At 39.4% G+C, this 12,162-nt stretch overlaps 2 protein-coding genes across 2 annotated transcripts; one reads left to right on the top strand and one right to left on the bottom strand.

Moving 5' to 3' along the window:
• Positions 1-590: 590 nt before the first annotated feature.
• On the bottom strand, positions 591-10,297 carry LOC145687226 (uncharacterized). The gene is made up of 2 exons (XM_081760696.1): positions 10,210-10,297; positions 591-4,603 (listed from the first exon to the last, which is right to left on the bottom strand). The coding sequence occupies exons 1-2, from the start codon at positions 10,295-10,297 to the stop codon at positions 591-593; spliced, it is 4,101 nt and encodes a 1,366-aa protein (XP_081616822.1).
• A 471-nt stretch (positions 10,298-10,768) lies between these two features.
• Positions 10,769-11,356, top strand: LOC145687227 (protein GVQW3-like). Its single transcript, XM_081760698.1, has one exon. It carries the CDS (start codon positions 10,769-10,771, stop codon positions 11,354-11,356), a length of 588 nt encoding a protein of 195 aa, XP_081616824.1.
• Positions 11,357-12,162: the final 806 nt, after the last annotated feature.

The raw sequence follows: 12,162 nt of genomic DNA on the forward strand, positions 1-12,162 counted from the left end.
AGTTAATATTTTTAATTTTTAGGGAGTCTAAAGGGGGGATGAAGAAATATCTAATATTATTTATGTACAATTATGAATGTATATATTTGTAACTTCACTAAAGTACAATAACAATGCTAAAAACAATATTCATACTAGTGGACTGTAAGGCTTGATTCGTACACCACATGAATGCAACCAAATATAAATTCACTGTATTTAATGATTACACCTTCAGTTTGCACAAAAAATAATACACGAGAATAAACATGTTCACAAGGTCTTTAGTTGTAAATGATTGTGATTGCGATGGCTTATTGTTTATGTTATGTTATATGATTTTCGACCATGATATATGGTCCACCAAAACTTCATGTTCCTGCTGCCTCCACATTCACCCACACCAAACAATAGAAAAGCGTTAAGCAACTTGAACACTGTTGCCAGCTAGAGGCACACACACTGTTAAATACACAAATAATCCCAAACATACTCCCCCCTGTTGGTCAGCTAAGGTCTGACCAAATAAAACAAAATGATACATATAAAAAACGAAACAAACACAAAACTTGAAGAACTGTACTTATTTTTAGATTACTCAAATCTCAATTCTAATCCTTGTTATATGGTAATGCAACTAGTTTGTTGATGGAACGTTTATATGTTCCAGTTGTAGTACGAACCGTCACTACACGAACTAAGAAATCCTTTCCTGGGAACACTTTTTCAGTGATGCCCAATTTCCACTGCAATGCAGGAACGTTGTCTTCAATCAGCAAAACTACATCTCCGACCTTGAGATTGTGTTGTGGTGAAGTTGTCTTAGAGCGTTGTTGAAGACCATGTAAATAATCTCGGGACCATCTCTTCCAAATGTGTTGTTTTAGTTGTTGTATCTTCTGCCAATGAGATAAGCGGTTGTGTGGTAGATCGGTGAGGTTAGGCTCTGGTAAAGCTGTAAGTGTTTCTCCAATTAAGAAATGTCCAGGGGTGAGAACACTGATGTCGTTAGGCTCACTTGATAGCACTGTAAGTGGTCGAGAGTTGAGACAGGCCTCAATCTGTGTGAGTAATGTTGCAAACTCTTCATATGTTAACACTGCACCTTTTGTAATACGAATTAGATGGTATTTCATTGATTTTATACCGGCTTCCCATAGTCCTCCAAAATGCGGCGAATTTGGTGGTATGAAGTGCCACTGAATTCCTTCGGTCGATGTAAAATCATGAACTTGAAAACTAAAAGGATCTGATGAAAACAGCTGATACAATTCTTTCAATTCGTTGTTGGCTCCAACGAAATTTGTGCCATTGTCGCTGTATATATTGAGACATCTTCCTCGTCTGGCTATGAATCTGCGCAAAGCTGCTATGAATGACTGCGCACTAAGATCTGTTACCAATTCCAGATGTATTGCCTTGGTGGATAAACAAACAAATAACGCAACGTATGCCTTACGTACAGATCTATTTCTAACTGCTCCTGATTTTATGTAAAACGCTCCCGCGTAGTCCACGCCTACGTTTAGGAATGGCCTGGCATGCTGCACACGAGCTGCTGGCAACTGTCCCATAAGTTGTTTTGAACCACTGGCCTTTAACTTGAAACACGTGAAGCAATGATGGATCACTTGTTTTACTACCTGTTTGCACCTGATGATCCAATATTTCTGGCGTAGTGATGATATTAATAATTGGGGTCCAGCATGAAGTAATCTTAAGTGTTCTGCTTCCACTATAAGTTTTGTCAAGTGTTGGTTTGAAGGCAGAACTATTTGATGTTTGGCGTTAAACGGAAGCTGACTATTCTCCAATCTTCCTCCAACTCGGATCATGCCTTCACTATCTAAAAATGGGTGTAAATTGTTCAGTTTACTTCTTGATGGAACAATGTTTCCATCACGAAGATGCTGTAATTCGCTGTGAAATCCAATTTCTTGTGTCCATTTGATGCAAACATGGAGCGCTGTATGGAGTTCTTGTACTGAAAGACCTTCTGTTAGTTTGTTTTGCTTGTGTCTGATGTTATGAACAAAACGTCTACAATATGCTATTGTCCTAACTAACCTTGACAATTTTGAGAATCTTGTTATGGTTTCATTGCACCAATTGTCTAAAGTGACTGTCAATGTTATGGTTCCCTTACTCTCTGGAACTTGATCTGGTTGCAATGAATCCTTACTTGTCACTGACCAATTAGATTCTAAACTAGAAAGCCATTGTGGACCGTGCCACCATAATGAATTGTCCTTTATGGAAATTGCATCTATACCTCTTGAAATCAAGTCTCCAGGGTTGTCTAAAGAAGTTACATGTTTCCAACAGCTAACGTCAGTTAAGTCTTGAATTTGAGCTACTCTGTTGGCCACGAAAGGTTTCCATTTATTACACGGAGAAGCTAGCCATGCCAACACGATTTGGGAGTCGGTCCATAAATGGACGCTACTTATGTTCAATTTTAAAATTGGTAAAATCTTGTGAACTAACTTTGCCAAAACAACTGCTGCGCATAACTCCAGACGTGGGAGAGTGATTTTCTTGACTGGGGCCACACGTGATTTAGCACATAATAACTTAACTGATATTTCTCCTTGTTGATTGATCGATCGCATATAAATGCAAGCTCCATATGCTCTTTGAGAAGCATCTGAAAAACCATGGATCTGAATCTCCTCTATGTTTCCTTCAACGAGTACATATCTGTCGAATTTTATCTGATTGATTAATGGAAGTTGCTTGTACAATTTAGTCCATTTCTTTGCTAATTCCATTGGTATACTGTCGTCCCATTGAACCTTTTGCCGCCACAATTCTTGCAAAAATATTTTGTATGAAATGACAACTGGTGAAATTATTCCTAATGGATCGAATATAGAGGCAATGATTGAAGCAATCTGGCGTTTAGTAATGCACTCTTGAACCTTCATTGTTGACGTCTTGCTTTCAACGAGAAATATATCCTTGTCTGGATGCCATGACAATCCTAATGCCTTGACGCCTTGGCCTTCGTGGAACTGGATTGGACGTTGCACTTCTCGAAGCTCTGGCGAGATGGATTCTAATAACCTTGGATCATTCGATCTCCATTTCCTAAGTGTAAAACCTCCCTTTCCCAGTAACTCTATCAATTGCTTCTGGACCTCTAGAGCTTGCTGTATGCTGCTCATGCCACTACAAACATCGTCAATATAGAAATCTCGACGTAATATTTCTGCTGCTACAGGGTAATTATGCTCTTCTTCGTCTGCTAATTGCTGTAGGCATCTTGTGGCCACAAATGAAGCACATACCGTACCATACGTTAGTGTTTTCAACTCAAAAACTTGAATCGGTTCATTTCTAGATCTTCTCCATAATATACGTTGTAATGGCGTGTCTTCTGGATGAACATTGACCATGCGATACATCTTAGCGATATCTGCAGTGAATACCACCGAATGAGTTCTAAAGCGCAAAATAATAGAAAATAAATCTTGCTGTATTGTAGGACCAACTAAGAGAATGTCGTTGAGGCTTTTTCCACTGTCAGATTTTGCTGAAGCATCAAACACCACACGGAGCTTCGTTGTAGAGCTTGTAGGCTTAAAAACTGCATGATGTGGCAAATAGTATGCAACGCTGACGTCTTCCTTTTTACTCTCATCTATCCTTACCATGTGACCAAGATCTTCATATTCTTGCATGAATTCCGTATATTTAGCTTCAAAATCCGGGTGTTGATCGAATCTTCTCTCCAATTGCTTTAATCTAACCAATGCCTGATGATAAGAATCGCCTAAAACTGTACGGTCTTCAAGCAAAGGCAATCGTACAATGAAACGCCCTGTATGATCTCTTGTTGTATTCTGAACGAAATGTCGCTCACATGCAAGCTCTTCGCTTGATCTGGGTGTAACAGTAATTTCTTCTAGTTCCCAGAATTTTTGAAGTTGTTGCTGTAGATCTATGTTTGTCTTCACAAAACATGTTGTTAATGGAATGTGGGGGTCACGTTCTTGCGGAATGCGTCCTGCCACGATCCATCCCAATTCTGTCTCCTGAAGCACTGGAAAATCACCTGGCCGTGTTTTGTGCCCTGACTTCATAATTATGTAGAATACTTCCGCACCTAAAAGAATATCTATGTCTCCAGGCGTATTAAAAGTAGGATCTGCTAGAACAGTGTCCTTGGGAATGTTCCAATCGTCATAATTAATTCTTTCTTCCGGTAGTTTACTTGTAATGTGAGGGAGAACTGAACAACTTATATTCAATGAAAATGTGTTAACACATGAATGGACACAAATATCTACAGAGTACTTTGTATTAGATATCGCTTGATTTATACCTTGAATTGGAGTATACTGTCTATACCGTTTGATGTTCAATTGTTGCACCAAATTCTCTGTTACGAAATTGGTCTGACTAGCACTGTCTAGAAGCGCGCGACAAGGAACCAAATTTCCCTTATTATCCCTTACTTTTACTATTGCAGTAGATAACAACACTCTTGCGTTGGGCCTAGCCTTTAATGCACAATATGACACTTGCCCTAAATTTTCACTGGAATCTGAGTTGTTACTACGCTCTTGCACCGCAGCACTGTTTACACTTGGAAACCGCACTGATTTGTCCTTTGTTACGTCTACATGCAATAATGTATTGTGCTTTTTGGAACACTTTTTACAACCTCTCGATTTACAATTCTTCAAAAAATGATTACTTTTCAAACAATTCATGCATAATTTATTTTTACGAATGCACTCTAACTTTTGGCTGTGTGCCGCATTCACAAAAGACGAACAAGAATATAAGGGATGCTGGCTATTACAAAATTCGCATGCATTTGAAAATGTTGATAAATAAGTCTTTGATGACTGAATACTTTTTGCTTGTTTGTTTTGTACGCTACTACCCTGCTTCACACCATCAATACTAGTTCTCATGTTCTCAAGCACCTGACAACGTTTCTCGAGAAACGAAAAGAATTCTGATAAAACAGGAAAATTAGAATTCGTATTTTGAAGCTCCCATGACTTTCTAGTAGTTGCGTCTAATTTTGATACAAAGTGTTGGGTCAAAATTACGTCTGTGAGGTTTACGTTTGGCTCAAGTGCTTGTAGCGCATTTATATTGCTAGTAGCTGTATTTATAAAAGCGCGAAGTTCACTTACATTTTCTTTATACACTGGCTTGATTTGTAGTATTTCGTGAATGTAAGAAGAAGCAATTAGCTTTTTATTTGAATACCTGTCAACGAGTAATTGCCATGCTACTGAATAATTTGTTTCGGTAATTGGTAAATTTTCAATTAGGTTTAACGCTTCGCCCTTAAGAGAAGTTCGGAGGTACTGAAACTTCTGTACTGTGGAAATGTCTTTATTCTCGTGAATAAGAGATGTAAAGGTGTCCTTATATGATAACCAATGTTTACAATTCCCGTCAAATGCAGGCAACTGTATGACCGGTAATTTAACTTGTGCGCTACTGCTAGTGCTATTATTAACAGCTGATTCTTTATTTCGATGCTTTAAAACAAATGCTTGCATTTGAGCCTCTAAAGAAAAATACACATTTTCAATTTCTGCACGAGCGTTTACTGCTTCCGCTTCGGGTTCGATTTGATCAATTTCAATAGTATCTTGCACCTCCTGCAACTTTGACCAGACGTTATTTAGATGTTTTAAGCGTGCACGTATTTCTTCTATATTGCCTTCATTTGGATCAAAGGCCTGAACAAAAGTGTTTATTCTTGTTAACTGGCCTCTGTATGCAGATCTTTGCCTTAAAAGACGCTGGTGTGATTCAGTCATGATTAAATGCTACGCAGAAATATGAAGAATAAAAAACTACTGACCTGATGATGATGTTTTTTGTTTTCTTTTACCTATGAAATATACTCCAGAAGCGTGGTCCTGGTACAACAGCTGTCCGCCTACGCAGAAAACGTGCTGATTGTCCAACGTACGTGATAGCACCACATATAGGCCGACATAAACACATTTCTCTTCATAACAGCACAGAACAATTCTCACAATTGTCAGAAAGCTTTGCACTCATCCGGCCCGGAGGACCAATGTACAATTATGAATGTATATATTTGTAACTTCACTAAAGTACAATAACAATGCTAAAAACAATATTCATACTAGTGGACTGTAAGGCTTGATTCGTACACCACATGAATGCAACCAAATATAAATTCACTGTATTTAATGATTACACCTTCAGTTTGCACAAAAAATAATACACGAGAATAAACATGTTCACAAGGTCTTTAGTTGTAAATGATTGTGATTGCGATGGCTTATTGTTTATGTTATGTTATATGATTTTCGACCATGATATATGGTCCACCAAAACTTCATGTTCCTGCTGCCTCCACATTCACCCACACCAAACAATAGAAAAGCGTTAAGCAACTTGAACACTGTTGCCAGCTAGAGGCACACACACTGTTAAATACACAAATAATCCCAAACAATTTAAATGGACCTTTTCTGGACCTATAATCTCATGTTTTAGGTATTTGGAATTGGAATAAGAACCTGAAATTTTGTATGCTTCTACATTTTCGTTAGCGTTACCAAAGAAATTCATCAAAGATGAAAATTTCGAAACTTACAGTGGTTTTATGCGGAACTAAAAATCTCCCCCATGTTATACACAGAGACAACGTAAAAGTCTTTCGTGGCTCTTTATTTTCTCTATTTATTTCACTAATTCAAAGATTTGGCATAAACCTTATCTTGCCCTTGTGTGAGAAACTGGTATTTTAGTAAGCATAAAATGTGTGTGTGTGTGTGTGTATGTGTCTTCTGTTCTTTGCACCACCTGCAGAAAGCAGTTATCTCGAAGCACCAAATTTTGTACACAGATAGATATTAACCAGACCTAATTCTTTTACGAAATCTTTTTTTTTTATTATTATTATTATTTCTGTTTTTGTCTCGTATGGAAATTGTGAGGTCAAAACTCATGCACGTTTTTTAGTTGTTTCTAAGAGCGTCTGGCCTATATGGAACCAAAATGGTGTTGACATGTGATAAGAAGTGGGTCCTGTACGAAGCTCCACGGCGCCGTCATCATTGGTTAGCATTCCATGAACAGGTTCCAAAACAGTTGAAACCAGCACTGCACAAGAGGAACGTCTTCCTGAGTGTTTGGTGCACTGCTCGCGGCATCGTGTATCGGGAACTGCTACCAGCTGGTCAAAACATTAATGCCACTGTGTACTCTCAGCAGTTGAGCCGTGTTCAAGAAAAACTCACAACTCTAGAGCCAACAATTCTGAGTCGCAAAGGAGTCCTCCTGTTACACGAAAAGGCTGAGCCCCACGTAGCTAGGAAGACCTGGGACACCATTTTACTCCTTGAACGGGAAACACTATTGTATCCGCCATTCTTTCCGGACATTGCACCGTCCGATTATCACCTGTTCCATTTCTTGGACAATCATCTTAGAGGATGACAGTTCAAATCCCTAGTAGGGATGAAAATGGACTTGATACCTTTTTCGCTTCACGGCCCACCTAGTTCTACCGCCATGGAATCCATGGCCTTCCAGAACGTTGGCAGAAGGTCATCGTGCAAATGGGGGCTATTTTCGGCATCTACGTCTTGGGTGATCGATGTCTGAAGATGGGGATAAAAAAAAGTGACAGAACTTCTATTGTTACCTTTATCTATCATTGAGTCAGTGTTCCCCAACCGGTGTGTAGCGACAAACTGATATGATGCTCAGTCCTACTGCATGGAATTTATCGCAAAAGTTTTACAATTTACAAATTAATATGATACCATAATACATAATGTTTCTATAATTCATACAACACGTTTTATTTTTCCGAGCCATGAAGCCCTTATTAATAAATTGAAATTAATTTTGAGAGTGACTGTATCAGTCAACGGATGCAAGAATGCTCATTCCAGTTGCGACAGCTTAGGTAATATATAGTTGTTAATTGTGCCGTAAGTCAACAAAGGTTGTGAATCACTGCGTTAACACACATACACATACAAAGGCAGCCAAGTACGTAATCCTCAAAAAGTGTTAAGATGGAGTATGTACGAGCTAAGTTTCCTGGCCACTACAAGTTGGCGCAAGATGTCAAAGAAATTAGAATACACCAAAATATCTGTTTCTAGTTTTACCGCCGGGACATTCCTGCCCTAAGTCTGATGGTGGCCTCAAGACCCACCATGCCCACCACCAACATTCGTGAGCCTCTTTAAAATCATTTTACTTGACACCTCGCACCAAGTTGCAATGTTCGTCTCAGATGCAGTGACCAAGGATCTTGGCTCATCCATTCTCCATCTCAGCACTTTTTCAGGCTGACGAATTTGGATGCACTTTTCGCATCTTTGGTGTTTTTGTTCAGATTTCGCTGCTGTAGTTCACGTTTTCAAACAGATTCAACTAAAATCAGATTCATGAGCTCCTAAGTGGTTAAGCAATTAGCGAACGCACCTTGGGAGTGGGAGATCTGGATCCGATTCCCGGTGCGAGTTCACGTTATTCGGATTTTATGTTAAGCGGTAGATCCACATCTCACACAGCCACGCTGCTGAAGGGGACGCTAAACTCAAAATTAAATCAATTCAAACATAACAGATTCATCTAAACCGGGATGAATATAATCTACGAAGTTGTTTCCTGGGAAAAGTAATATAGTGTAAAAGAGGGAAGGGGATACGAAGATTGTTACAAATTACTTACATTAATTTAGATAGTGTAATTCTAACATCTAAACTAATAGATTTACTAGAGGCCATAGTCAATGGAACCCTTTCAATTCGTAGACGCAAATGAGGTGCTAATGAAGTCAAGAGGTTATTATTATTATTATTATTATTATTATTATTATTATTATTATTATTATTATTATTATTATTATTAGCTGTAGGATTTTTCCCCACACTCTGATCCTTTTATATTAAACTGCCTCTACCTTTCTCTCCGCGATGGTAGAACGATACCGGTATCTAAAATTCCTATGACTTTCCCGGTAATCGAATGTGGAAATTTCCGGATGGAAAATAAACCTGGCACCGAATTGTCTAAATGTAAACTCCTTGTTATATTTACATATAAAATAACACATTTAACTTATGGTTTTAATATATTTTCTGATATATCGAATATACGTAATCATGGCTGCTTGGAAAATTCTAACTTCCAAGCATATTTATGAGAACTTTATAATATTCAAAGCAAAATATTGTAGTCTCTTCTACATTGTTTTGATATTGGCTTGCATATTTCAATAGCGATAAAATGAAGTATTAAGAAGAAGCTAAATAAACATTTAGAGAAACGGTCAACATAAAACTATAGGAAAATAGCAATAGCATACAGGTTTTCTGGAAACCCGTTAGGAGTCTCTGTAAAACAGAAATAATTAGCGTTTGTTTTACTACCTACTTAAATGTTAGTAGTTAATTATTAAATGAGAAACAACGGTTATGAAATTGTTGCCCATGTGTTAATACATTTTAGACTTGCAAAACATCCAATTTTTCATAATCTTTGATATATTTGCAACCTTTCACAGGGATATCATCACTACTTTGAATACTAGTTCTAGGTTGTGGCACAAACGTTAGTTAGGTAAGTAGACTGTAATCGTAGTTTAGTCTATTTATATTTCAGGACTCCTTGAAACGATGACTACTTTTTGCAAGGGAGCTTAAGCTTTCTCTGATTATACAATGTAATGATGGTTTAATAAAATACCACTGATTAATCCAGCACTAGGAGAAATAAGTGAGAAACGTATTGCAAGTATAAAATGAAACGAAAGGTATAAACCACTCAATTATCTTTGTCATTCCCATTTTCTAATTTAAATGACAGACTGGAATTATTACTGTGGCCGCGATGGCTCATTGGCAGAGCGTTCACCTCTGGTGCATGGGGTCCAAGGTTCGATCCCGTCTCGCGCAAAGTGAACTTTGTGGTGGACAAATGCTGTGTGCGAGGGTTCCCTAGGAGTTCTCCCGTTTCTTCCCACTTTCTTCATTTCATTAATGTCTCACATTCAGCGTCTCCTTTAGCTTAGGCGGCATAACCGAGGGACGTAAAACTTTATTGTATTTAATTGGAATTATTACTAGAACAATTATTACGGCAAGAAACGTAACACTGCTTCCATTTGTCCCATTTGCATTTTCAAATAAAAAGTTCAAATCACTGTTTATGCATCAAAATCTGACAGCGTTATTTCCACTTTGCTATATTCGAGCTCACTGCCTTCTATATCAGATTCATTTAAATATTCTTTAGGTTCTTTCTCAATTGAATTTTGGCGAAGATCACGATTTGAGATTCTTCCCATGATGCTGCAGATTCCCACATACAGTCACAGTTACAAAATAACGAGCTGACAATTTCCTATGAAATATGCGTCTTCAGTCAGTGATGCAGGCTGCTGCTTGTAATTTCTATGATTAAGAATACATGGTAACATCAGAGGTGCAGCAGCATAATGCTTTCCAATCAGTATTGAAACTTGCTTCTATCTATTTCTTTCTTTATATATATATATATATATATATATATATATATATATATATATATATATATATATATATATATATATATATATATATACAGGGTTCATTATGAAAGTAATGAGCCTGATGCTACCCTAACTCAACAATCCACCGCAGCGCGCGCTGCCGGCGCGGAAAAAGTAGTGGGTGGTCTGTCCTTCCAAACGCGCCCGGAGTCAGTCTGTTGCGTGCAGTGACAGCGTGTGGATGTCGATCCGCGTGAAGCACCTTTTTACAAGTTGTGACACGGAGCGATGGAGGGTTCGCTCGAACAACGCTACGCCATAAAATTTTGCGTCAAGTTGAGTAAGAATGCTACGGGAATTTACCAGATGCTAAAAGCGGCCTACAAGCAAGAGTGGTTGTCAAGATCCCAGGTCGGAAAATGGCACAAGTCGTTCAAGGAGGGTCGGGTGGAGGTTGCCGACGAGCCCCGTTCTGGACGCCCAACAACGGCCAGGACCGACGATAACGTTTGCTTGAAGTGTGTTCGCGTTAACCGTGTGCGTGAAGTGTTGCACTCAGACCGGCGTGTGAGCATTCAACAAATCGCGGACACCATAAACATGTCAACATATGCGGTACATGGGATAGTGACCGAAGACCTGCAAATGCGAAAGGTCTGGGCAAAGTTTGTGCCGAAGGTGTCGACGAACGAACAAAAAGAACTTCGAGTTTTGCGCTGCAAGGAGTTGTTGGCATTATGTGAAAGTGATCCGAACATTTTAGACTCGGGCATAACTGGAGACGAATCCTGGATCTTCGAGTACGATCCAGAATCCAAAAGGCACAGTGCGGAGTGGCACACCTCATCCTCTCCCGCCCCAAAAAGGCGCGCATAAGAAAATCCCGAATCAAAACCATGCTTAATGTCTTCTTCGACGTTCGAGGAATCATCCATTTTGAGTTTGTGCCACCAGGACAACCTGTCAACGCAGGATTTTATCTAAAAGTGCTCAAGAGACTGAAACGCACGGTTGCCCGCGTTCGAAGTGACATGTTCGGACCTGTTCGTTAGGTACCATCCCCTCATTTGCCTGGAGTGGATGAGGAAAACTCAGGGAAACCTCAGTTAGGATGGCTGGTCTGAGAAAACTTTTACAATTTCTCGACGGAGTGCCCCCACCGGGAATCGAGTTCTCGACCGTATAGTCAAGAGGAAAGGGAAGGAAGATAGAATTGGGGATGGAATTAAGTGGGCTGGGACCTGTTTGTTAGGAATCATAAGGGCATTTGCCTGGAGTGGATGAGGAAAACTCAGGGAAACTTCACTTAGGATGCCTGGTTTGAGAAAGCTTTTACAATTTCTCGACGGAGTGCCCCCACCGGGAATCGAGTCCTGGACCGTATAGTCAAGAGGAAAGGGAAGGAATATAGAATTGGGGAAGGAAGGAAGTGGGCTGGGAACTTTATGTTAGGTACCATCCCGGCATTTGACTGGAGTGGATGGGGAAAACTCAAGGAAACCTCACTTAGGATGGCTGGTCTGAGAAAGCTTTTACAATTTCTCGACGGAGTGCCCCCACCGGGAATCGAGTCCTGGACCGTATAGTCAAGAGGAAAGGGAAGGAAAATAGAATTGGGGAAGGAAGGAAGTGGGCTGGGACCTGTATGTTGGGTACCATCCCGGCATTTGACTGGAGTGGAT

The sequence above is a fragment of the Thermobia domestica genome, chromosome 6 (assembly GCF_964235325.1).
Source record: "Thermobia domestica chromosome 6, izTheDome1.hap1.1, whole genome shotgun sequence".
Classification (NCBI taxonomy): Eukaryota; Metazoa; Arthropoda; class Insecta; order Zygentoma; family Lepismatidae; genus Thermobia; species Thermobia domestica.